The following is a 27,618-nucleotide window of genomic DNA, read 5'->3' as shown; positions in this document are numbered from 1 at the left end:
AACATTAAAATAGACTAAAAAACCCTGTTACATTCTTACAAGAATATATAGCAAACACATGGGTAAATCTCATAAATAAAATGTTAAACAAAAGAAGCAAGGCCCTAAACAGGCAAAACTAATCCATGCAGTTAGAAGCAGGGACAACAGTTAGCCTGGGAAAGGGGGTAGGGGTATAGAGGAGAGAGTAGGGTCATAAGGAGGGAATATGTCTATTTTATGTAGATAGTTCAATATATCATCTTTTTTTTTTTTAAAGAACATATTATTCCAGTACATGAATTCCCTGGGTTCCCCAGATAGTTTCAGGAGATATTCACACATTTATGTGAACTATTTTAACTAGATTGTATTCCTTCGTACAACCTGCACTGAAGTGGGAGAAGGGTTAAATTTAAAACTACGGAGGTATGTAAGGGCTCTTGCTATGCAGAATTACTAAACTTCAACATTGCCATATCTGCTTCAAATTTTTTAATCAAGTAAACAAAGCATTACCGGTAAAGTGAAATCTCCTGTGATACTCCTACTCCTGTCTTATTTTTCTGTTAGCATACCTGTAGGCCAACAGTATTGTGTAATTTACTATTTAAAGAAACACTGTACTGGCCAAATAAATCATGTCTCTGGGCCAGTTTATGATATCTAATTTAGAACTTAATTACATTAAATTCTTAATTCAGAGGCTATATGAAAGTGGATGTTATTAATAAATATGGAGTGAAGAAACAATCCTGTAATCACCTTGATAAGAAAGTTATTTCTTTAAGAAAACAGTGAACCTTCCTGTAACATATCTAATATGCTAAATTTTCACCTGATAAAGTGCTACCTCTTATTCCTCAGTCCAAATCCTTAACCATAATAGCATATCATTTTATTACAGTAAAAATCATTTTCAATTATATGTCAGTCTTGATTACAGCATAAAGTCACATGCCTGGTCTTTAAAAAATCACAGTAAGAAATCAAACTAGGATGGGAAAAACAGAGGAGGGAAAAAGATTAATCTGGTTTTAATTTCATTCAAGTCATTATTTTGATCTTTAAAGTCAAAATTTTTTAATGGAACACTCCATTTTATTTATTTTTTTTTTTGGAACACTCCATTTTAAAGTAATATAAAAATCAATGGAAAGCTGAATAACTTATTAGTTGAAATATGAATTCTATATTCATAGAAATGCAAAAATTTTTTAATTATAAAAGGGAAAATCATATGAAAATACTTTACTAACATTTCCACCACATATTTTAGTTTTAAAATTTTAAATTTTAATATGCCTTGGACTTCCCGGGTGGCTCAGTGATAAAGAGTCCTCCACCTGCCAATGCAGGAGACACAGGCTAGATCCCTGATCCAGGAAGATCCCACATGCTACGGAGCAACTTAAGCCCGTGTGCCACAGCTATTGAACCTGTGCTCTAGAGCCCAAGAGCTGCAACTTCTGACACCACATGTCACAGCTACCGAAGTCTGCGAGTCTAGAACCTGTGCTCAGCAACAAGAGAAGCCATTGCAATGAGAAGCCCGTGTACCACAACTAGAGAGTAGCCCCCACTCACTTCATTTAGAGAAAAGCCCAGGCAGCAATGAAGACCCAACACAGCCAAAAATAAATAAATAAAATTTAAAATAAATTAATTAATCAAATTTTAATTATTCCTTAAAACAGGCAAGTAAGCAGACCAGAGGCCTACAAATATGAGTACTCCTAAATGGAGTTTCGCCTTCTTCAGCAGCTCTAATCTTTTCACGGATGGTTATTCCATTGCTGCAGGAAAGAGAAAGGCTTGGTTTTATGTGTTCATGCCCTAAAGCTCTCATCCCCCCACTGACCTCACTTCTATTTGAAAGTATATCGGGATGGGGAATACATGTAACTCCATGGCTGATTCATGTCAATGTATGACAAAACCCACTGCAATGTTGTGAAGTAATTAGCCTCCAACTAATAAAAATACAGGAAAAAAAAAATCAGAAAAAAAAAAAGAAAGAAAATATATCAAGGACAAACACTAGCAGGATGGGCAAGGCAGCAAGATAAGTGTCTTAACAATTTTAATAATAATCTACCCATTTCTGTCTTCGAAAGTTCCAACAACTTTTATATAACTAAACTAAACTTATACATAACTAAATAAAACAGGCTAGATTATACAATGAAAGACTTAAACACATCTATTTTAATCTTACCTAAGCAGTAATTCTCTGAGTTTCACAAAAAGCTCTTTACTTTGAAAATGTAGAAAAATCAATGCTTGAGTTATTCTCAACAACTCTACTGGTTTATAGTTATCCAAATGTTTATGCAGAATTGAAGTAATCCTAAAAGAATGATAAAACATGTATTATAACCAGTTCACTCATGTACTATTATTAAACTTTTACTGAGGAGCTGCTTCATGCCAACCATGCTCTGTGCTAGAGAAATAGCAATGAATGACTCAAAGTTTTCTGTTCTTGAAGAACTGTCTCAAGATGACGACAGAAATGTAAAATGAATTTTCTTCCTTAAATCCAGGATGGTCCTCTAATGGAGATGCATAAAAGCAATGAGAAATACAGTCAATAAATTGGAGGAACTAGGGCAGAAGGAATATTTTTTAAAGGAATATATAACATATAATGAAATAATAAATATACACAATCTGAACCACATATTTTTGTTTCTTCTTAAATCTCAAGTTTAAAAAGCCAATATGTTGCAGTATAATTTCAAGGTAACAACTATAGTATGAAACAATTCAAGTCCATGTAGATAGATGTTAACAGTTCTACAGAAACTGTCCTTTTAAAAAGTCACTTGTACTTTATGCTCTCCACTTTCCTAGATTGTAATCCTCTGCCTGAGAATAAGAATAGCAGCAAATGAAATGAAAGATGTTGTAAACAATTAAAAACCTGTTTTGAAAAATTATTTAGAAAATAAACAGTGACTTAAATGTTAATTTCTTATTTCTTCAAAACCAAGATTATAGGGAAAAAAAAACATTTTTTTCTCAAAAAAAAAAAAGCAACTTATGAATGTCAACTAAACTTAACACCAAGAATTTCAGGAAAGTATACTTTTTAATCAGACGTGAATTTCTGCTTTCCATCTCTTCCATTGCTCCCATCACTGCCAGGGCCTGCTGGCCAGTCAGCTCCTCTGACATCAATAACATAGTTGATTTAAGTCTAGAAGCAAGGAAAAATATGTTAGAAAATTAATGACTAGTTTATTAAATTTTTATAAATAATAGTTCTTAGGTAATAAATAGAAATAATATAAACAAAAACTAAATTAAAAAATAGATTAAATATATAATTCCAATTTCCTCCCCACCTAATTGGTGATAACACAAAATATTATTATATAAAGAAAAATGTATTTTCTTCAAAGTAACTAAGGCCTTAGTATAATCTTAAACTGTCTCTTAAAAAATATAGATGAAATGTTTTTAATTAATGATTTTCAAATAAGATATGGTTTCATTGGCTATAAAATACAATAATTCAATGAAACTCTTCAGTAGGAGAGAGCTATGGAGTGAACAATTGATATTTCAATATTGCCCCAGTTTTTTAAAACTTACTAAGATCTAACCAGGAAGTCAACATACCTACATATTAACAGAAACCTTAACACTAAATACTTATTATAACACTATAAACTGAAAATTTACAGTTGGTCCATTTTGAAATCATCTAAATAGTTCAGTGATAAGTATATAAGTGTCTTTTAGAATAATTTAGAAGGCAAGTCCAAAATATGAAATCTGAAGAAAGCATGTCAAACTAATTGTCTATTCATCATGCATAGTTCCACACCATCCTTTTCACCAACCTTATCAAGTATTTCAAACCCAGCTTCTTCCCATAGCTTTTCCCCAACCATTTTAATCCACATTTTTCTCTTACTTTTCTGTCTGCCCACAGCAATTACTATCTATATCTATTTAGTATACTCATAGACTATATTGACGTGTCATGGTATTTACTTATTTCAATTGCATATTTTTATCCTTCCAAGTAGAATAAAAATTCCCTGAAGTCAGAGACTCAAAAATTTGTACTGCCCTGGCATAAGAGATTTTAACAGCACTGGGTGACAAGAAAAAACTTCCAATAAAAGTTTTTTAATAATCATCTTATTTCCATCTTGATCCAGTCTCTTAAAATGTACCCTTAAATTTCTTCATGTAATTTAGAGGACTCTCAAAAACTCTCTATGAAGTCTTTGCTAACAGAAACAAGGATAGCTACATATACCCAGTATGTAATTCCTGGAACCCCTGCTTAACTGAATCTACTAATCACACTTAATCTGTTTGCTCATACCTAGTAATCATGTATTAATATTTGCTCATCTTTACAGGGGCTTCCTTGGTGGCTCAGTGCTAAAAAACCCACTTGCCAATGCAGGAGACACAGGTTGAATCCCTGGGTCAGGAAGATCCCCTGGAGAAAGAAATGGCAACCCACTCCAGTATTCTTGCTGGGGAAATTCCATGGACAGAGGAGCCTGGGCGGCTACAGACCACGGGTTCGCAAGAGAGTCGGACACTACTTAGTAACTAAACCACCACAACCACCACCGCCAGTCATGTGGCCTAAGAAGGGAGAAGAATAGCACTGATACTATGTTCTCCTTCATCACTGCTACGTTGACCCCCAGGGGATTACTGACCCCCATTCAAAACACCTTAGGAGACTGAGTTTGAGATATAAATTAGAATAACCAGAGAAAGATCAAGGAGCAGAGTACTCAACTCCCTTCTACTTTTGAGTGGAGTGACTTTTCTGACTTCTAGAACTGCAAGGAGATCTATGCCTGAAGACTCCAGATATTCTCAATAGGAAAAGTAAAGCGCTTTTAGCTGAACTTACTGTTTCTTTTCTTCAGGTCCTGCCATGGGTCCCAACGCTACAAACAATTTTACACAGCTAGCAGGGTGGTCAAACAGAGGAATCATTTCTGTTAGCCTCTTCTTAGTCATTAAAATAAACTCAAAACTATGAAACTGTAGAGAGTGGTATAGACTAAGTATTTTACTGATGGAGTCCAAATCAAGATGGTTCATATTGCTCAAAAATACTTTATTACACCTTTCTAATAGTGGGTAATAGCTATATTTAATATTTCGAAGAAATTGTACTATTCTTCTTGCAGTGTTGACCTGGGAAGAATCCATAGTGTCAAAAAGTAATTCTGCTTTGTTCACTAATTTCTCTTGAAAATGCTGTGATATTAAAGAGGATATGCTGACCATCAAAACAGACAAGGACCTGAAAGAGGAAGAAGATGCAAAAGGTTTACATTATCTAAGAATAATGAAAAATTCTGAGACTAAATGCTTAGAAACAGAAAGGAATTGATAAAAATACTACAGGCTTTGTACAACAAAATTTCTCTTTTAAATACTAGTGGAACTTGAATTCTGATCTCCTAGTAATCAAAAGCCTGCAGACAAAAAAAGGATTGAATAATAATTTTTGTTGAATGTGTATAATGTCTTGTTCTATAGATAAATACTTTGAAGGGAAATATTTTAATGAAATTTACTCAGAAATCACTCTGTACCAACAGCCAACTGAATGCAACATGGAAGGTCTTATTCTACATTTTCAGAAGAAGACTTTGCTTTATTACTCCTTCCTCTGTATTTATAATCTACCAGTAAAAATATTGGCAAAATATTTCTCACTAATGAATGACTTCCTATTTTTAATGTTTCATGCTATATTGATATTAATATATAACAGTAGGACAATACTGAACATGAATATTTCTTCACTCAATAAACACTTTTAAGAAACATAAATCAATCTTCTGGCACTGTGGAAGACACCAAAATTACAAAGGTGAGATTTCTCTTCTCAAAAGGAGATAGTTCTTACATGATACAAAAATCATAAAACTCTACATACAAGAATACACCTAATAATGAATAAGGAATGTAAAATGTAAAAGGTATGATGTAACGAACATGTGGGGATGATAATTAGAAAACATCTACAAAAAAGACATGAAAATGTGAATCTAAAACTATCTCAAACATTCCACTATCTCAATTAGTGGAACTATTGGAAGTTTTTTGTTTCAAAATTTCTTCAATCTTTCCAATAAAACAAATTATTTTTTAAAAACCCAATTGTACAATACTTCAGCTTCTCTAATCCAAATGTTTAATGTTAACATCAATTAACATTAATTAGTAACCTAGTGTTGTTATTTAGTTTAATCATAAACTAGGATATGATTTTTTAAATTGTATTTGTAATTGCAATTTGGAGTGGGGAAGTACCCAAAGATTTCATTAGATTCTCAAATGGGTCTATAAGAATTTTTTAAAGTTGAAAAAATTTACAGTGATTTTTATTATCTCTGTTTTTATATCTCTGTTTTAAAATTTACCATTTTAAACATTTTAAAGTACACAGTTCAGTGGTATTAAGTACATTCACATTGCTCTTCAACCATCGCCATCATCTACTGCAGGACTTTTTCATCTTCTCAAACTAAAACTTCCTACCCATTAAATAGTAATTCCCCATTCTCCCCTCCTTCAACATCCGGCAACTACCATTCTACTTTGCTTCTGTGAATTTGACTGCTCTAGGTACCTCATGTAAAGGGGATTCATACAATATCTATCCTTTTGTGTCTGGCTTATTTCACTTGGCGTAATGTCTTCAGGGTTTATACATGTGTAGTATATATCAGAATTTCCTTCCTTTTGAAGGTTGAATGATACTCCATTGTGGGTATATACGAAATTTTGATTGTCCATTCATTTGCTGACGGACATTTAGGTTATTTCCTCCCTTCAGCTAATGTGACTAATGTTACCATGAACACTGGTGTAGGCTACAAACCAAACTATGCCCTCTCCCCACAAATTTATAGGTTAAAGCCCTACTGGCAATATAGCCCTACTATATTTAGAGATAGGGCCTTTAGGGAGGTAATTTAAGGTTAAATGAGGTCATAACGATGGCAAGCAAACATGTTAGCTTGCAAGTAAGGAAAAATCACAGAGTTCAACAACATTGTGTCATAGTTTACATATTTTATGTCTACTTCCCACAGCCACATTGCACAGTAGATTCCTGTTTTGTAGGTGAGGACAGTGAACTTGCAAGAGAATAAAGTCACATAGTTAGGAACTAGCAAGTCTAACTGTGTGTGCATTCAAAGCCCAGAATCTTTCCACCACAACACAAAGCCCCTAAATAAACTTACCTTAAGTCCTGTATGTTTTCCAAGTTCCTATTTACAATATCAGCTATTTTTCCCATTAATGGACTATAATATAAATGTTGATCTGCCAGGCAAGAGGAAAATTTTGACAGCACACTAATATCAAACCTATTAAAGGAAATATACAAAGGGGATCCTTACTATTTATTTTCACTTAAAACATAATACAGTTATAAAATAGGCAAAAATAAAAACTAATATATTACTAACATAACGCGAATTTTCTAAAATGTTGATTTTCTATTCTTAAAAGTAACCCAAGCTAAGAGTTAAAAAGTCAGATTCGGGGGTACTCTTTTGCCCCCTTCTGATGCCTATGTCAGAAGCTTTCTCTATCTCCTTTATACTTTAATAAAACTTTATTACACAAAAGCTCTGAGCGATCCAGCCTCGTCTCTGGCCCCGGATTGAATTCATCTCCTCCATAGGCCAAGAATCCCGCGTCTCATCGTTCAGTAACAACCTTTCATCTTGGGGGCTCGTCCGGGATCCTTCAGGACAAGATGGGCCCGATAATCTATGTGAGCCTACTTCTGCTGACTCCAGAAATCCTGAGTCTGCCGTTTGATCCTCAAGACAATGCCTTCCTGTCCTGGGCTCACTCCTATGCTGCATTCCACAATCGGTCTAACTGCTGGGTCTGCGGAGCACTCCCCTCTTCATCAGTGGAAGGCGTTCCATGGTGGACATCTCCACTTCAAGGAAAGGACTTTCTCCAAGTCTGCAAGTAACTTCAACAATCGCATGTGATACCTCTTCTTAAACTGATGACATCTAACAACCTTAAGATGGACTGATGTAACTATGGACATAATGTGACTTTTCATTTTGATTTTAACTTGGTTTAATGACTATTTTGCCTTACGTCTGTAACTGTATAATGGGGTTTTCTAACAGTCTAAAAGCTTTTAATTTACAAAAAAAAAAAAAGTCAGATTCTTCTAGAAGATTTTTAAAAGCGGGGAAAAAACATTCAGAGTTATTTGAATCATTTTACTTATTAATTTTTTTAGGGGACAGAACAATTTCTACTCAAAGTTGTATGTGAAAGTGAAAGTCACTCAGTCGTGACTGACTCTTTGCCACCCACCCTGCCAGCCTCTCTGTCCATGGGGATTCTCCAGGCAAGAATACAGAAAACAACAAAATTCTGTAAAGCAATTATCCTTCAATTAAAAAATAAATTTTAAAAAATCACCCATTAAAAGTTTTCTGCAAAAAACAAAAAAGAAATAAACAACTTTAAATAAAAGACATTGCTTTTTAGCACACACACAGAAAAAGAATACTGGAGTGGGTAGCCGTTCCCTTCTCCAGGGGATCTTCCCAACCCAGCGATGGAATCCAGGTCTCCCGCATTGCAGGTGGATTCTTTACCATCTGAGCCACCAGGAAAGCCCATATTAACTCATAAAACCAAAAATATTTAAAAAATAAATAAAATAATTTCTACTATAATCATGCTTGAAAAACTTGATTTTTTTCCATAGGACAAATGACCCAATTTCTTCAACAAAAATGGCAAGACAAAAGAGCAGAAAGGATAATTGTTATAGATTTTTTAAGACTTTGAATTCATTAAAAGACAAGCATAAGGAATTTCACAAGAGCACGATATGTAATAGCAAAGGTATTTACTGGTAGAATTATACCATAATTTTAACTATACTGAAGGGTAGGGAGGGAACTGGAGATAATCCAGACAAAACAAGACTGCTATATGTTGGTAATTATTGACACTGGATGATGGGTACTTAGGAGTTCATTATACTGATCTCTCTACCTCACCAAAGGACAAAGATTGGTCTCCTTACCCTCAACAAAAAGACAGTTACAGGTAGAGAGAACGCAAACCTAGATGTGAGAAGACAGATAGGTTTAGATAATGAGATTAACTATAATCACCATTCAGTAAATGGATGTGGAACTTCTAAGCCCAGAGATTTGTTGGGTCAGTCCAGTTCAGTTCAGTTGCTCAGCTGTGTCAGACCATTTGTGATCCCGTGGACCGTAGCACGACAGGCCTCCCTGTCCACCTCCAACTCCGAGTTTACTCAAATACATGTCCTTTGAGTCAGTGATGCCATCCAACCATCTCATCCTCTATCACCCCCTTCTCCTCCCGCCTTCAATCTTTCCCAGCATCAGGGTCTTTTCAAATGAGTCAGTTCTTTGAATCAGTTTGGAGGATTGGAGGCCAAAGGACTGGAGTTTCAGATTCAGCATCAGTCCTTCCAATGAATATTCAGGACTGACTTCCTTTAAGATGGACTGGTTGATCTCCTTGCAGTCCAAGGGACTCTCAAGAGTCTTCAACACCACAGTTCAAAAGCATCAATTCCTCGGCACTCAGCTTTCTTCATAGTCCAACTCTCACATCCATATGTGACCACTGGAAAAACAATAGCCTTGACTAGACAGACCTTTGTTGGCAAAGTGATGTCTCTGCTTTTTAATATGCTATTTAGGTTGGTCATAACTTTCCTTCCAAGGAGTAAGCGTCATTAATTTCATGGCTACAGTCACCATCTGCAGTCATTTTGGAGCCCAAAAAAATAAGTCTCACTGTTTCCATTGTTTCCCCATCTATTTGCCATGAAGCGATGGGACCAGATGCCATGATCTTAGTTTTCTGAATGTTGAGCTTTAAGCCAACTTTTTCACTCTCCTCTTTCACTTTCATCAAGAGGCTGTTTCTTCTTCACTTTCTGCCATAAGGGTGGTGTCATCTGCATATCTGAGGTTATTGATATTTCTCCCGGCAATCTTGATTCCAGCTTGTGCTTCACCCAACCCAGCATTTCTCATGATGTACTCTGCATATAAGTTAAATAAGCAGGGTGACAATATACAGCCTTGACATACTCCTTTTCCTATTTGGAACCAGTCTGTTGTTCTATGTCCAGTTCTAACTGTTGCTTCCTGACCTGCATACAGGTTTCTCAACAGGCATGTCAGGTGGTCTGGTATTCCCATCTGTTTAAGAATTATCCACAGTTTGCTGTGATCCACACAGTCAAAGTCTTTGGCATAGTCAATAAAGCAGAAATAGATGTTTTTCTGGAACTCTCTTGCTTTTTTGAAGATCCAGCGGATGTTGGCAATTTGATCTCTAGTTCCTCTGCCTTTTTTAAAACCAGCTTAAACATCTGGAAGTTCTCGGTTCACGTACTGTTGAAGCCTGGCTTGAAGAATTTTGAGCATTACTTTACTAGCGTGTGAAATGAGTGAAATTGAGAGGTAGTTTGAGCATTCTTTGGCATTGCCTTTCTTTGGGATTAGAATGAAAACTGACCTTTTCCGGTCCTGTGGCCACTGCTGAGTTTTCCAAATTTGCTGGCATATTGAGTGCAGCACTTTCACAGCATCATCTTTTAGGATCTGAAATAGCTCAACTGGAATTCCATCACCTCCACTAGCTTTGTTTGTAGTGATGCTTCCTAAGGCCCACTTGACTTCACACTCCAGGATGTCTGGCTCTAGGTGGGTGATCATACCATCATGATTATATGGGTCATGAAGATCTTTTTTGTATAGTTCTTCTGTGTATTCTTGCCACCTCTTCTTATTATCTTCTGCTTCTGTTAGTTCCATACCATTTCTTTCTTTTATTGTGCCCATCTTTGCATGAAATGTTCCCTTGGTATCTCTAATTTTCTTGAAGAGATCTCTAGTCTTTCCCATTCTATTGCTTTCCTCTATTTCTTTGCACTGATCACTGAGGAAGGCTTTCTTATCTCTCCTTGCTATTCTTTGGAACTCTGTATTAAATGGGAATATCTTTCCCTTTCTCCTTTGCTTTTCTCTTCTCTTCTCTTCACAGCTATTTGTAAGGCCTCCTCAGAAAGCCATTTTGCTTTGGGTACCTTGCAATCTGTTGGGTACGTTGTTTAATTTAACTCAGCTCACACCACAAAAGCCTACAGAGCTCACCCTGCAGTCATGTACGACTACAATTGTAAGAATTTATCATTGTTTATGCTTTAAAAAGCAATATGCTAAAAAAGTATAATGAGGATGACTGGTCCTCTCATCTACAAATAGTTACTGTTTCTTATCTTAGGCAATCCTTTCTCTTCTGCCCCAGGTTACTATTTGGTTTGGAGGGAGTGTTGTTCTGTGGTTTCCAAAAGCTCCTTTCTCTTTCCCAACTTGATTTTCCTTTCGCTCATTAATATTTGTTTTATCCCACTAGTAATGGACCACGGCTACCCAGAACCCTTAAGTTTAAAAATTCTAAGTTTTCAGAAATCACCAAAATGCCCTCTGGTACAGCTAAGAGCCCTCAGCTGTTTTATAAATGAAGAGCTTTTCATGTATTCTTTTATTATTTTTTATATATTCTTACAAAATATAAATAGTATAGTACAGAATATAATAGGCTTCTCTGTACTCCAAATTTTCTAAATTTTCTGGCAAATTAAAAAGCAGAGACATTACTTTGCTAACTAAGATCCATCTAGTCAAAGCTATGGTTTTTCCAGTAATCATGTATGGATGTGAAAGCTGAACTATAAAGAAAGCTGAGCACCAAAGAGCTGATGCTTTTGAACTGTGGTGTTGGAGAAGACTCTTGAGAGTCCCTTGGGCTGCAAGGAGATCCAACCAGTCCATCCTAAGGAAGTCAGTCCTGAATATTCATTGGAAGGACTGATGCTGAAACTGAAACTCCAGTACTCTGGCCACCTGATGCAAAGAACTGACTCATTGGAAAACACCCTGATGCTGGGAAAGATGCAAGCAGGAAGAAAAGGGGACAACAGAGAATGAGACAGTTGGATGGCATCACTGACTTGATGGGCATGAGTTTGAGCGAGCTTCAGAAGTTGGTGATGGACAGGGAAGCCTGCCGTGCTGTAGTCCATGGGGTTGCAAAGAGTTGGATATGACTCAGCTACTGAACTGAACTGAACTCCTAATACTCTGAATAAATTTCATATTTTTCTAGATATTTTTTATTTTTTCTCTCTTTTTTTTTTCTATTTTAATTTTTTTACAAACTCCGTGTCGAGGGCAGACTCGCAGAAGGGAGCTGCTCTGCTCTAAAGGAAACCCCGACCCAGAAGTAAATTGTCTATGAATGCTTTAGCACCAGGTTCCCCACAAACAGGTGAGCAGGCAGCCACCTTTCTGGCTGTTCCGTGTTTTAGATGATCATTGATTATGGAAGTATGCTAAAGATATAGCCATGTGTAGAGTAGGAAAGATATCTGAATTGATACTATTCACAGTAGTGGACCTGAAATATTCTAAGACACCTATGAGCTCTATTCAATCCATCTTCATAAAAATGAAGTGATAGGCAAGTACCTATAGATGTTGTTAAACAGTAAAATCTTTCCTTTCTCATACACTTGTTCTTCTTTCACTTTTTATGAACATCTAGGGATTTTACTGAGAGCCTATCACTCAGAATTTTTTCCTTCTGAAGCAAAACTCTTTCAGAAAATAAAGTTTAAAAAGCATAGTCCAAGAATAGCAGTGACGTCAGCTTAATTATATTTTGATTAATTATATATGTTTAAAAGCACTTACATTCAGGAATATTTGAAATATTTTTCTTTCTCTTGAGGAAAAAAACACATTCCCCATTCTTTTCCTACAAGATTTCACTGTGCTAGAAAAACACACCTTAACACAAACAAAAAACCCTAAAACTAAACTGAATTTAAATACATTTTTTTCTTTTTAAAAATTTTTTGGCCACATCACGCATCATGCAGGATCTTAGTTCCCCAAAATGGATCAAATCCGTGCTCCCTGCAATGGAAGTGCAATCTTAACCACAGGATCACCAGGGAAATTCCTAAATACATTTCAATAAAGCTTGATAGTTAGGCAGCAGCTCCCTATTCTTCCCCTATAAGATTTCACTGTGCTAATCCTGAAAAGAATAACCCTGATCTTAGCTGAAGAACCCAGAGTACTTGCCTTTCCAGTCTTCTCCATGCTTCTGTAACGAGTGCTTCAACTAATGAGTCATGGGCCTCAATACCAAACCTCAATAAAATCAAGAGAAAATAAATTTCCACATAGAAACATTTTAAAATTATTAAAAGCACATACGCAGTAAGAATTATAATGCAAAAGTGAACCTCAAGTTACTACACTCTTACACAGTCAGCCCTTATTTCTGGTCTGATCCCATTTCATTATTCTGATTTCTCAGTACTACCTAATAAACACCTATACTTTATCCCATGCCCTTCTCATCCTTTTATCTGTAACATTTCAATGCCGTCCACTGAACAATGAAAATGTTCAATGATATATTTTATCTTAAAAGTACACCTAACATGTACTACTTTGCTCTGATTACAAAAAGATTTTTAAAAGAGAAAGCTTGTAAAATAAAGAAAAACTTCAATTGGGTAATAAAAATAATTTATAACTCTGCTACTCATAAACACTCACCATCATTAATTTGTAGCATTTCTTTTCAGTTCTTTTTCTGCACACTTAATGAAATATATGTATTTCTTTCACATGTTTGTATCTTGCCTCTTTTAGTAAGTTAACACTATATTGTGGACATTTGCCCGTTATCTTTACATATACTTCAAAACATAATTTTTAATGGTTGCATACTATTAATTATGTGAATAAAATATCATTTTAAACATTTACCTACTTACTAGGATCTTAGTTTTTCAATATTATAAATAATGCTGGAATGAATAACCATGTACAGGAATCTTAACATGTATCTTAGATTACTTTCTTAGGATAAATCTTAGAAACAAAATTATTTTGTTTATAGGTATATCACTATAAACAGTATTATCACTGATATAAGACGTATATCATTCTTTTTTAGTCTAACCCTACCCCCCCAAAATAAGAAAAGCCTTAAGCCCCTTTCTGTATACACTGAGCCCTAATAAAAACAACCGTATCTCTGCTCTGTGCCGTGCTGATATCTATAGTTATTTAGGCAGTATTTAACTTCAATAATTTCCACCAATGAGATAATAAACAGATTAATTTTAACTTTTTTGCTCTTTTTTCTTTGTACAGTTGCTGAATTCCTCTCCAAATAATGTAAAATTTTTTTTCTTTTTAAATTTTTTCCAGCTTTATTGATGTATGATTAACAAATATTGTATATATTTAGGTTGTACAACATATTTTTTTTTAAAGAAAACATGATTTTAAACATTCATATCTTATTCATTTCTAAATGTCAGAGTTCTCGGTCAGACTTGAAAACACTTCAAAAACAAGTCTTTGGCAACCTCCAAATTATTCTTGGTGACCTTAATATCCCTCTGGCCATAGTCTTGGGATAGAGGGCATACAAAAAGCCACCTTCAGTATTAAGTTTTGATACACATATACACAGTGGAATGATTACTGTAATGAAAGAATATCCACCAAGTATCTTTAAAATATTAGATAATCAGGAAAACTATTTTAAGGGAAAAAACCACATTGCGTTTCATTTCAAAGAGATTTTTATAAAGTTAAAATATAAAAATAAACTATAATCATTTTTATAAAACCTAAAAGCACATTACTTACTGTTGTATGATGTATAACACATTCACCAAGGTACTGTCGCTCATGAATCCCATTTTAGTTGTAGCTAAATTACGAAGAGTAAGAAATTGGGGATGGTTTCTGATACAGTCCACATTTTTTACAGAGCTGGTCTTCTGCTTTTGAAACTGCCAAAGCATACTAAGTGCACATCCCACTTGTTTTTCTGAAAGTAGGGATTTGTTTTTTTCAATAAGACCGAATATTTGCTCTTCATCTGTACAATTATTCATCTGACTAATAAATGGTTCAAAACTAAAGGGTCGAAAGTGAAATACTCTCCAGGAGAATGGACGAATAGCTCTTAGGCAAAGCATATTGTAAACAATGAATCTAGGGGAAAAAAAACTATCTTCTCATTTGCATCACAAATTTTCTTAGGTAAAGAAAACCATTTGTAACTAGTAGTCAGGTGCAATATGCTGGTATAAAAATAACTGTTTTTCCTTCATGTATTTTGCTTCCATTATGATGACTCCAAATCCCATTTCAATATGCAGCTTCTGTAAAGAAATTGGTTTAACATGGTCATACTTATGTTATTAATACCAAATTAATTCCAAAATTCTCATTACAGGAACAATTTTTTTCCTGAAATAACTACAGACTTTGTTCTTAGCCTGAACCAGAGAGCAGGATTTGATCCAAAGCGAAATGTCCAGGAAAAGGAGTTTCTTTCTGCATTTCATCTAAAAAAATGTTAAGTCTGGACTTCCCTGGTGGTCCAGTGCTTAAGAGTCTGCCTGCCAATACAGGGGACGCGGGTTTGATCCCTGGTCAGGTAAGATTCTATGTGCTATGGAGCAACTAAGCCCTTGCACCACAGCTACTAAAACCTAGAGCCTGTGCTCCTCAACAAGAGAAGCCACTGCAATGAGAAGCCCCTGCTTGCTGCAACTAGAGAAAGCCCATGAGCAGCAAGGAAGACCCAACACAGCCAAAAATAAATAAATAAATGTTAAATCTGACACATAAAGTTTTCAAATTTGACTATAAAACCAGATGCCTTTATAGTTTTTACAAAGAGTAGCCATGAATTCATAGCCACAATTTTTCAAATTTTTTTTCAGAAGGATAGTCTCTGGTATATTTAATTCCAAGATAATTTCTTGCTTCTCTCTCCCTGTACTCTAAAAGCACCCAAACAATTTAATCACTATATTGGCCTTAGGTAGGTTTTAAGCAATAAACGAGATGATTAGAGCCCAATCAGGAAATATGAAGAAATCAAGTAACGTATCAGGGTGTGGTGAAGCAACATGAAAACCAAAGATTATTGTGAAAAAGAATAGTTTGTTTTTAAAGTATGTCTAAATTTCTAGTTGAGAAGCAATGGTTAAAAAGCGGGACTAAAACCATATCATCTAACACTTCTACAACAGTTTACAACGGACTTTTAAGTATTATCCCAATAAATTCTCTCAACCCGCCAGAGAGATGCTATCGTTTGAATTTTACAGATAAAAGCTACTTTCATAAAGATTAAAAACCTACTCTAGTACTAATGAAGCTGGGACAACCACATAGTTCTTTCACTCTTTCAACCTGAACAGCCTCATTACATGAACAAACCAATTTTAAAAGTATGCCTCAGAATCCTCTCTATCGCTATGCCAAGCTGTCTGCACGGAAGAATAAACGATGAGACAATATTGGCTACTCTGTGGCAATCTGCACTGAATCCTGACCCAGCCTGACTTGCGACACACAGAGACACAAAAATCCCCGCACAAAGCAAAGGTATCTTCAAGAATCTCCTGCCTGTCTACAGCTGAAAGACGAAGTAGCTCACGGCTTAGAATACCAGTGTCAAGTCTAACCAACCCAGCTAACCGACCTTGGGAAACTCACGCTACCAAAGGAGGGATCTCGGGACTACAGAGGCAGGTACCCGCCGTGAACAGGTATAGTGCAGGGTACATAGTGCAGCAGCACCCTTTGAAAACGGCAGGCATCCTCGGCGCTTGGCACACAGTGGCGCTGAACGAATGTGGTCTCCCGGTCCCGCTGCGAGAGAGCTCAGCCCTGCCCTAGTCCTCCGCGCTCCGGGAAATACAATACCTGGAAGGAAGCCTCCAAACTCTCTACCCCGGAACCGAAACGTGCTGGGTACAAGAAGAAAACCTATCGCCGTCACCCGATCCTGATTTGCGGGCAAATTGTTTCCTCAACGCCAGGGAACTTTTCTGGAGGATCGCGGGGAAGGCTCAGAACTCATTGCTATTCCTGGTCCCCTAGCATGGGACGCAACAGGCTTGGTTATGTCACTCACGCCTCCCTTCTATCCCAGACCTTTCTTCTGGTGGTGCCCTTTCCAAAACCGGAAAAAAGGCCGAGGGAGCCCAACGTGTACGGCCAAAAGCATGCACTACATGCCCCAGGGGACCTCGCGTCGAGGGTCGTGGAATAGACGTGGCATACGCATTTTGAGGGAATTCTGGGTATTGTAGTTCCTCATTGAGAGAGACTTGGGTAGCACGTCGTAAACCATTGTAATTATAGGTCCTTGTTTAGTCGCTAAGTCGTGTGGGACTCTTTTGTGACTGCATGGACTATAGTCCACCAGGCTCCTATGTCCATGGGATGGATTTCCCAGGCAAAAATACTGGACTGGGATGCCATTTCTTCAGGGGCTCTTTCTAACCGAGAGACGGAACCTGCGTGTCCTGCATTGGCAGGTGGATTCTTTACCACTGATCCACCAGGGAAGCCTTTAGGGTACTTGTTTCTCAACTTTAAGAGGTTTTCTGCCAGTCCATGAAACACTGATATTTTTATAACATACAATATAAATGAATATTTAGAAAAGTGAAATATGAAAACTTAAATGTGGAAAAGACATGTGCAGATTTTTATTTCTTATTATATTCAACATGTATGGAATAGCTATGGAATGGCTACGAAAGCGTCAAAACTTCTTTCCATTTCTGCACTGTGTCATGGCAGACAGGTACCAGTTCTAGACCACAAATGTTTTTAACAGCTTTATTGAGAAATTATTTACACACCATACAATTCACCCATTCACAGTGTAAAATTCAGTGACTTTTTGTAATTTAGAGTTGTGGAACATCACCACAATCAATTTTTGGCCTTGTATTATCTTGAAAAAGTTTAACAGGGATTTTGCTCTAGATTGGCTACTATGAGGAATTTACTGGGCATCTTAATAAATTTTATCTAGAAGGCAGAAAGAATGAAGCTAAGTTAAAGCTGGGATTGGTAAAGAAGCAGCTGTCACTCCTACTAGCCACAACAGGTAGATGTTTGGTCATTTTTTGTGGTTTGGACACTACTGTGTTTTGTCTAAGTTCAGGTATGATTATGGTATGGTCTTGTTTTGGTCTTGACGCATCAGTCAGAAAGTGGCCTTGTTTCATGTTGGTATTCTGTGCAATTGTTATGTTCAGCAGAAATACCAAGGCTAAGCTATGAGTGCCAGACCAGCTCCCGGCAACAATAGGCCTAAATGATAGTGACAGTATTCTTTATGGCCCAATTCTCACATCCATACATGACTACTGGAAAAACCATAGCTTTGATTATATGAACCTTTGTTGACAAAGTGATGTCTCTGCTTTTTAATACACTGTCTAGGTTTGTCATAGCTTTTCTTCCAAGGAGCAAGCATCTTTTAATTTTGTGGCTGCAGTCACCGTCTGCAATGATTTTCATCTGCAATGATTTTGGAGCCCAAGAAAATAAAATCTGTCACTGTTTCCACTTCTCTACTTGTCATGAAGTGATGGTACTGGATGCCAGGATCTTAGTTTTTGTAATGTTTTCCTGATGACTGAAACTCAAGGCAATACATTCTAACCTAATCATGCAATGTCGAGGCCCTGGAGTAGGTTGGAATTACATGTAAGGAACATAATGTCCTGACTATGTGGAGTGGAGTTGCCCTTTGATCTGGCCCACTCACCAGACCTGTTATTTAAGACAGAAATAAGTCCTTTGTTCCTTAAGCCAGCATATTGTTGGAGGTAACACTTCCTTTTACTTGCAAGAGCTTCCTTCTTGGAACAATAAACCATGTCAAATTTATTTGGGAAAGTTTTGGATTTCAAAGACCATTGAACTTTCAAAATGTTTGGGACCCAGCAAAGCACACCAGTTTTTCATTCGTTTAAGTAAGGACATCCGGATAAAGAAAGCAACTACCACAGTCTAAGAAAAGATGTGGCTTTTGGGATTTTAGTTCCCTGACCAGGGATTGAACCCAGGGTCCCAGTAGTGACAGCGCTAGAGTCCTAACCACTGGATCAGCAGGGAATTTCCCCCCAAAACAACTCTTCTTAAGAAAAGAATAGTGAAAACTTTGTCATAGTTCACCACCAGCCACCAGTCTTTGAATTGACATTTGTAAAGATGCTTCAAGACTTCTTTCAGGAATCCTCTAAAATGTGACCATTTATAATGTATACTATATCTAAGTAATTATTAATACTTTACTATTAAATAATTCTTCAGTCACTTCATATAAAAGTCTATCTCTCTAAGAAAAAAGTATATCCTGGAACAAATTAGTAATACTACCTTTGCACACCTCAAAATGTTAACTATGGTATAATCTGTACTATATCCTCAAAGATTGTCTCTAACTGAATGGATGAGAAAGAGGGAAACTACACCAATGTCATAGCAATGTTACACATTACCTCTACAAGTAGAAATCTAAGAAATGAATTTGTATATCACAGCTAAATAAAAGTATATTCTAAGGAATCTGAATTAACAAAAGTCAAACCAATGCTTTAAAAAATCTATCTCAATATACTGCCCACTATAAATTAGAATTTTAAAGAATTGCCCTCCTCACTGCAAAGTGTGAACTCACATAACCTCTAAATCGTTTGAAGATGAGTATGATACTACTTTCCTGCAATGAAAGCAATGGCTTAAAGTGGCCAAGACTGTCCTCTCAGTTTTACAGCTAATGAAACGGGTGAAGACCCTTAAAAGTACCTACCACATGCTCAGCTGTTGTTGATAATTACTAATTTACCAAAGATAAAGGAGTGAAAATTTTTAATGATTGTAACTTTCTTTTCATACAATAATAAAATCTAAGTCCTCTTTCTTTTTGTTTGTTTTTACAGAAAAACAGATTTATTGTAAGGAATTGGCTTACAATTGTGGGGGTTGGAAAGTCTGAAATCTGTAGGGTATGTGAGAAGGCTATAAGTGCACATAAGAGTTGATATTGCAGTCATGAGTTTGAAATAAACACAGCAGGCCAAGCATGTTGGAAACCCACGCAAAGTTACTATAATGCCATCTTGAGGCACAACGCTTTCTTCCTTAGGAAATCTCAGCCTCTGCTCTCAAGGCCTTAAGCTGATTGGATGAGTTCCACCCTGCTTTACTTTGTCTTGGAATTGTAAATGTTTATCACATCTAAAATATACCTTGGGAACCACATCTAGACTATTCTTTGACCAAATAACTGGGCACCATATCCTAGCCAAGTTGACACATAACACTAACCATCACAAGGGAGCTGTTTTCTTTAAAACACATGGCGTATCTTCACAATGACTGCCCTCAACTCCCCTGAATATCAGGGGGAATTATTATAATTCTAACAATCTAGGAACTCTTAACCTCTTGAAACAATTAAATAGCAACATATGTCCTAAATAGTATTCTCCCCAGAAAGCACTGGATTTGGAGTCAAAGCCTTACTTTGGTATTTGGGAACAATGTATTTGGGAAGGCACTTATCTTCCTTGAGCCTCAATTTCTTTATCTGTGAAACAAGGATAACAACATATCATGGGGTTGCTATGAGAAAATTTTTAAAAGACAACAAAGGGCGTTAATGTCCTCTATAATTTCCTCCTTTCCTCAAATAGCACTTTGTTCATTTCTTTCTTTTTTTTTTTTTTTTTAATGTGTGTCACAGCATTAACTAGAAGCTGTTCTGGGAAGCTCTTTGAAAGTAGGGTCTCCTTCCCAATACCCTGGCAGAGGCTCAATCAATGTTTATTAAGTGAAGCCTTCATTTCACGAACGACTTGGCATTCTAACGGTTACAGACGCTGTCAATCAACTTACACAAAAAACATTAAGCTACCTATGGGCCAGGCATTTAATTCGCTCCAAAATCCTAGAACTCCAGGGAGGGTGAGGTAACGCAAGCAAGGGATCACCAGAAGACGCGGGCCACCGAGAAGTGACGTATTTCCGGCGCGACGTTTCCCCTCCACGCCGGGACTGGGTTGTGGGGGGAGGGAGGCGGTTAGTGGTCTTTAGCGCCTTTTCTGGCGGCGGTAGATTTGAAGCGCTTTAAAGGACCGGACCCCGGGAAGAGGAGACTGGACTGGTGCAAGTAGGTGGCGCAGGGCCTGTGTTGTTTCGGTACCGTCCTTTGCAGCAGTGTCGGGGTGCGAGAGCGGGAAGGGCCCTAGAAGAGGGGCGGAGCCGGCGCGATAGGCCCAGACCGATTTAACCGTCTTCCTCTCAAGATATTGGGGCTGCCCGACCCCAGAGGGGTCCCCGAGGATCGTGGCGCTAGCTTTGCAGCAGGTGCTGCTGGAGAGGGCTTCCAGCCGTGCCTTCCGGACCTGGAAGATGGCCCTCCCCCTGCCAGCCCCCGCCCTCCCTTCTCGGGCGCACACCTCCCTCCCTGACGCATTTTGCCGCACAAGCTGTAATATGGCGGCAGCGACGGTGGCCTGAACTCTAGGGAGCTGGGGTGATTTTGATGCTTCAAAATCGTAAGACCGAGCACGAATGCGGGGTAGGTGGGAGGATAGGTGGGGACACGGGACGCGTTACCTGCCATCCTGTCAGATTAGGGGTGGAGAGTGGCAGACGGGGAGCCTGGATCTCAGGTTAAGATTAGAACGAAGAGAGGCTTTCCCCCTGCTCCGACCTTTTCCTCTCGTAGCGACTATCTTGCGTAGTGTAGTGGCACAGGCCACTTAGTTCTCCCCAAACTCCAATCCAGGCTCTTCCCTTCTATCCCAGAACTGACTCCCAAGTTCTCCCACGTTTCCGAAGAACTGTGAGCAGCGCAGGCCTTTTAGGAGGAATTACTCTTGGAGGAAGGTGATGGCTTCGGAATTCCAAATGCTTTGGGGGAAGTGTGCGAATTTGGCTCGTCTTTAGTCTTTTAAGGTGCTGAATCGAGGTCTGCAGGAATGGGAAACTCTTAGTCGTTTTGAAAATGTTGTAAAAGCACCATTTTGTGCATTGATTTTCATTTCTAACCACAATGGTACTTTATGCAGGACCAAGTGTTTGCAGTAGTGGTCAGAAATGCGTCCAAGGAACAATTAAATGTGGAAATTAGGGGGTACGCTTAATTTTCAGTAGCCAAAACCAGATAGAAAAAGTGAGTCTGTGGATTACCGTTTGGCAAAGAATGGCCGGCTTGTACCGATGATGGAGAGGGGGTGTGTAAAACCAGTTTTGAAGTCGCGGTATAAAATCCAGAAAAAGAATGGCTGTTTCTCTAATTCATGTTTTTTATTTATGTGAAAATTTACCCGTTTTATCCCCCCTCTTTTTTTTTTTTTTTTTTAGTTTAATCATTTAAGATGGGATCTTCTCTATAAGGAATTACATACATCTGTTTTAAACAGAGCTCCCTTTACCTTAACGTTTTCTTTATGGTTCAAGAGTATTGGTGTCCTGAGATCCTAATGGCGTCTTGTAGTAGGATTCTGTGCCTTTTTAAAAATTTTGTTTACTTTTTAAGGTTTTTGCTTTTGCGAACTTTTGTCAGGGTTGCCTTCCCCTGTTGTCAGGAGTGTACAAGTAAGCAAACTTACAAGGTTAGAAATTTTGAGTTCTTTTCTGATCCAGCCATCTTTCTGAACCTCACTATTTTTTTTCATCTATAAAATTATATTCTAATTTCAGGCTATTATCAAGCTGTGGGCTTCAAAAGTAAATATTCAGCTTTGTTAAAATTCTGTGTAAAATTAGCTTTGAGTAAGAGCTCAGTGGTTCCCCTATGAGGGAAAAGCATACATTACATTTATTGTGACTTACTAAAGGCCTTTCATTTTTGGTGCTTGATACTGTGGTCTTGCAGTATCTGTGTTCTTTAGGTAAAGACTTTATTCTTTTGATATTTTGCCTATTTTAAGTTAGATTTCCTGTCAGGCAGCATCCATTCTCCCATACATCGGGAAATTGGTAATAGTTCATAGTAGGATGAACTAGTTCTACTACTTGTCAGGGCACCATCTACAGTTCTTCAAGTGTTGCTCTTTTAAGAAATACATGTTGATGTTTTCCCTTATTGTTTTATTTATAGGATATTTCAACAGGATTAGAATGTATTATTTATTCTCTGTATCCTCATGTACTAAGGTGTCTTACTTGTTATATGTAGTTGGAATCCATAGATAATTAATTCAAGTTATTTGAAGAGTTTATTGCAAATCTCTCTGCTACACAGTTTTTTTTCTTCTTTTTTGTCTTTAATATTAGTACCAGTTTTTAGTTTTCATTTAAGTGTCAGTGGTTTTGACCTGGTTTAATGAATATATGGTCTCCATAAGAACTCCGTATATTTTTATTTCTTTAAGGCAAATCTTGCATCTTGAAATATACTACAGGCAGTGTTATAAATTCTCTGTATGCTGTAACTGGGACTTTGTACTTTTAGTACCAGACAGGAAATGTTTTACACTTCGTTTTAGTTTGAGTAGTGGCTTAAAATGATTACCAACTTGTTCTTGGAATTTAATTATGTCATACTTATGGGTATCAATTTTTGATATTAAAATGGTTATTTTTAAATCATGAATGGTTCCTTAATGTACTGATTTTTAAATTGCATGAAACCTGATTGTATATGTTAATAAGCTACTGTTAATTGCACATAAATTTTAGCTTAAGGTTTATTCATAATTAAATCTTTGCATCGTGGTCACTTGGTAAAAAGTAAAATTATGTAACCATTATCTGGAATGTTTATGAATAAGCTACTTTATTTTATTTTTTTTTTTTTATTTTTTTTTAAGCTACTTTATTTTAATTGGAGGATAATTACAATATTGTGATGGGTTTTGTCTTATATCCATATGAATCAGGCACAGGTTATAAGCTACTTTCCACAGTGAAGATATAATCTTAACCAGAAAACTCTTACTTTTTTTTCCCTCCACTTGTGACTTTGAGCCAGTCACTTCAACTCTCTAGTCTTCTTGTGCCCAAGTCTATACAGTTAGAAGATTGGACCAGATTACCTATTTCCTTCAAACTTCAAAAGTCTGTAATATTTTATTTAGGAGTTACTGGATTAAATAACACACTGCTAGGATGGTTTGGTTCTATCTCTTGAGACAGTGGGATAAGTTTATTGTTATAAGAGCTTAGATAATTGCAGGTACAATATTAAGAATATTAGCAGAGATTTCCCAGTTGGTATATGCTTTTTAGTTTGGCACTAGCATAGTTGTACTAGATTTTTATGTCTCTCAGATTGTACATGCAGCAAGTTATTTAACACCAAACTTGGCATCATACCAGCTTTTCTCTTTTTAAGTTTTCTGAAGGATTTAGGAATTTAGTAAGTGCCTGAAAGTGAAGTGAGTTAGTTGCTCAGTCGTGCCTGAGTGTTCATGACCCAGGGAGTGCAGCCCACCAGTCTCCTCTGTCCTTGGAATTCTCCAGGCGAGAATACTGGAGTGGATAGCCATTCTCTTCTCCAGGGGATCTTCCTGACTCAGGGCAAACCCAGGTCTCCTGCATTGCAGGCAGTTTGTTTACCATCTGAGCCATCAGGGAAGCCCTACTAACTGCCTATACACTGTTAATCATGTTTTTAATCAGTGCAGAGGTTTGTGACTGTCAGAGACATGAAGGGAAAAGGAACTATATGGAAGATCATAGTTGCCTTTTCTGACACCCCAGAATGTCAGTTTGTTTGTGCTTAGTTCACTAACAACCTGGCATTTGTAAATATATTTAGATATCTTTTAACCAATCCGTTTTAATTTTTCATTTGATTTCTATGAACTACATTAAGGTAGACAGTAATGTAAAATGTGATGTTAGATTGCTATCTTTGAAAGTCTTCAATATCTGCTATGCTTTTAATTAGTTTAATTTAATATGATTGCACTTAGAGGTGCAAGTCTTCTATGAATATTGCTACCTGTTTTATTAAACTTAAACAGATGAGAACTTCCCATCTTTATTTCTTGGTCTTGAACTGAAAATGCTCTCTCTTATAGTGGATTCTGTTTAAAGAAAAGAAAATAGATACTTTGTTAAGAGAATGCAGTCTCAGTAGGCATGTCTAAAGAATAAGCTCCTTTCAGTTGTGGGATAGGCTGAGCGGATTTGCTCACTACAGATACATATCAGCACTACTGCACGTGGGAAGCAGTGCATGTGGAGAAAAGGCCCTGAGCAAGGTCTTCTGCTCAAGCCTTCGCTAGCATTCTGTTGGGCAGTGTAGTGCGGACCAGGCATTGTGCTTGGTGTTGAAGATAGAAAGGTTCTGAGTTCAAGGAGTTTGCTATTGTTTGGTTGTTAAGTTTTGTCTGATTCTTTTGCGACCCTATGGAATGTAACCCACCAGCGCCTCTGTCATTGGGATTCTCCAGGCAAGAATACTGGAGGGGGTTGCCATTTCCTTCTCCAGACAAATTTATGATAATGAAAATAAAATTCAACAATCTTTTTAACTTCAGAGGGTCAGGGTGAAATTCCTAGAGTGTACTTTGGCTGTGTTCAATCTTTAAGGACAATTAGGAATTAACCGAGGGAATCAGAAAGGGCAAAGACCTGCTTGTCATTGCAATAGTTAAGACTATTTACTATCTCCTTTTTCAAGACCTAGTACTCTGCAGACTCCCTCATACTGTGTGAAACTTCCAAGTAATTCTTGGAATTAAGAATGCAATTCCATGTAATGAAGAATGTAATAAAGTCACTGTGTTATTTATTGCCTGATTACAAATTTCACTTTCACTTTGGGGCTTCCCTGGCAGCTCAGCTGGTAAAGAATCTTCCTGCAATTCGGGACACCTGGGTTCAATCCCTGGGTTGGGAAGATCCCCTAGAGGAAGGTGTGGCAACCCACTCCAGTATTCTTGCCTGAAGAATCCCCATGGACAGAGGAGCCTGGTAGTCTACAGTCCATGGGGTCGCAAAGAGTTGGACACCACTCAGCAACAAAGCACGATTGCAAATACTATGTTTTTTTTACTATATGTTTTAATAATTAGTTGCCTATGTCCTTCTGCCCCCCACCTCCAACCTTCATGTTACTTTAGGTGAATATGGAAATTATTTCATGTCTGGAGCTATAGGATTAAACTTCTTACTTATGAATTTGTTTCATCTCTGATATTTTTATGAAATATATTTGTTGCAAAAGTTTCAGGTGGAGCAGTGGTAAAGAATCCGCCTGCCAATGCAGGACACATACGAGACACAGATTCAATCCCTGAGTCATGAAGATCCCTTAGGGTAGAAAATGGTAACCCACTCCAGTACTCTTGCCTGCAAAATTCCATGGACAGAGGAGCCTGGCAGGCTGCAGTCCACGGGGTCACAAAGAGTTGGACGCAACTGAGCGCAAGAGCACATGGCATATCATACATCCTACCATTTAATATTTTGAAACTTTTTTGCATTATATATTGTTGACATATTAAAGTGATTATGATACTGTTGATAAATAAAAATGTTTGTAATTCTATCTGCTTAGAAGAAACTCAAAGAATATACATTAAAATTTTAAAAGTTATGGCTTAATTTTATGCATTTTTGTGTGCTCAGCTTTTTTCATGAGCTTGTTAGCTTTACTGATTATCTTTAAAAGTATTTTCTTTATAAATAAAGTAGGTGGAAGTATCAAATACTCAGATTTCTGAGGGAGTCAGGCAGGTGAGGTGAATGCAAGAGCTCCAGTAAATGATAAATGGTAACAGCTAACATACAGTAGTGGAAACTAGGTCAGACTGGAACATATGTACCTCATCTGATGGGGTATACTATGCTGGTTGCTGTACAGGAATGGGGCATGTTGCTTGATATGATTTTTTTTAAAGAAAAAATTATAGCTGCATTTTACAGGAATAGCTGCAACTCATTTAGATTAAACAGCTATGCAGTGAACAGTTCACCTGAAGATTATTGCTCTGAAAGCTTTCTTTGTGAACTATTCTTAGAAAATTCATGACTTATTTTATTGAAAATTGCATAGACTTGAAAATTGTGTAGACTTGATTTTTGTCCCGAATTGTGTTTTTGGTATCTGGCAGTATTGTTTTCTCTTTGTGTACATGCTGAGTTGCTTCAGCTATGTCAGACTCTGTGCAACCCTATGGACTGTAGCCCACCAGGCTCCGCTGTCCAGGGGGTTCTCCAGGCAAGAATACTGGAGTGGATGGCCATGCCCTCCTCCATGGTTCCTCCCAGCTCAGGGATCGAACCCGAATCTCTTACATATCCTGCATTGGCAGGCAAGTTCTTTACCACTAGCGCCACCTCTTCTTAAAAAAAAAAAATATTGACTAGGTGTTTGTATTGCATTTTTTAGATATTGTAATAACAGGAAATAATAGTTAAAGAGGGAATACTAGAGGGAATACTACATCCTATTTCTGATTAGATAAAATTTGATACCAGTAATGTTAGAGACATAGCTTTGAGCCATCTTTCATTGTTCTTCATTAGCTATTAATGTTAGAACATTTACATACTTAAGATATTTATATAGTGCTTTTAATAATAATTTGCTATCTTTCATGTTTCTTAAATTTAAAGCATATTTGATTTGTTATTTCAAGATATCATTTAAATCTGTTTCTAAGAAAAGTATCCCTGTGTGGTGTTACCTAAATGCATATTATAA

General features: G+C 37.1%; 2 protein-coding genes across 13 annotated transcripts in view; one reads left to right on the top strand and one right to left on the bottom strand.

Moving 5' to 3' along the window:
- FASTKD1 (FAST kinase domains 1) overlaps nucleotides 1-17,149 on the bottom strand; it is a 33,177-nt gene extending 16,028 nt beyond the window's left edge. Inside the window, exons 1-7 of one of the 2 annotated variants that reach the window (XM_043894157.1) lie at nucleotides 16,848-17,149; nucleotides 14,769-15,289; nucleotides 13,179-13,247; nucleotides 7,230-7,355; nucleotides 4,874-5,272; nucleotides 3,071-3,181; nucleotides 2,198-2,329 (exon numbers count right to left, since the gene is read on the bottom strand). In XM_043894157.1, the coding sequence (XP_043750092.1) occupies nucleotides 2,198-2,329; nucleotides 3,071-3,181; nucleotides 4,874-5,272; nucleotides 7,230-7,355; nucleotides 13,179-13,247; nucleotides 14,769-15,103 (1,172 nt within the window). In that variant the 5' untranslated portion in view covers nucleotides 15,104-15,289; nucleotides 16,848-17,149. The other variant, XM_043894158.1, reaches the window with a different exon arrangement.
- Nucleotides 17,150-20,981: 3,832 nt separating this feature from the next.
- The window catches only part of PPIG (peptidylprolyl isomerase G), a 41,121-nt gene continuing 34,484 nt past the window's right edge, over nucleotides 20,982-27,618 (top strand). For 2 of the 11 annotated variants that reach the window (XM_043894200.1, XM_043894206.1), the window contains exon 1: nucleotides 20,982-21,120. The gene's annotated coding sequence lies outside the window, so the exon portion shown is untranslated. Of the gene's footprint in view, nucleotides 21,121-21,248; nucleotides 21,532-27,618 lie in introns of those variants that run through there. The other 9 variants (XM_043894201.1, XM_043894207.1, XM_043894203.1 and 6 more) reach the window with 6 other exon arrangements.

This window comes from Cervus elaphus, chromosome 33 (genome assembly GCF_910594005.1).
Source record: "Cervus elaphus chromosome 33, mCerEla1.1, whole genome shotgun sequence".
In the NCBI taxonomy this organism is placed as follows: Eukaryota; Metazoa; Chordata; class Mammalia; order Artiodactyla; family Cervidae; genus Cervus; species Cervus elaphus.
Note: the sequence above shows the minus strand (reverse complement) of the source record. Positions and strands in the feature narration are given on the sequence as shown.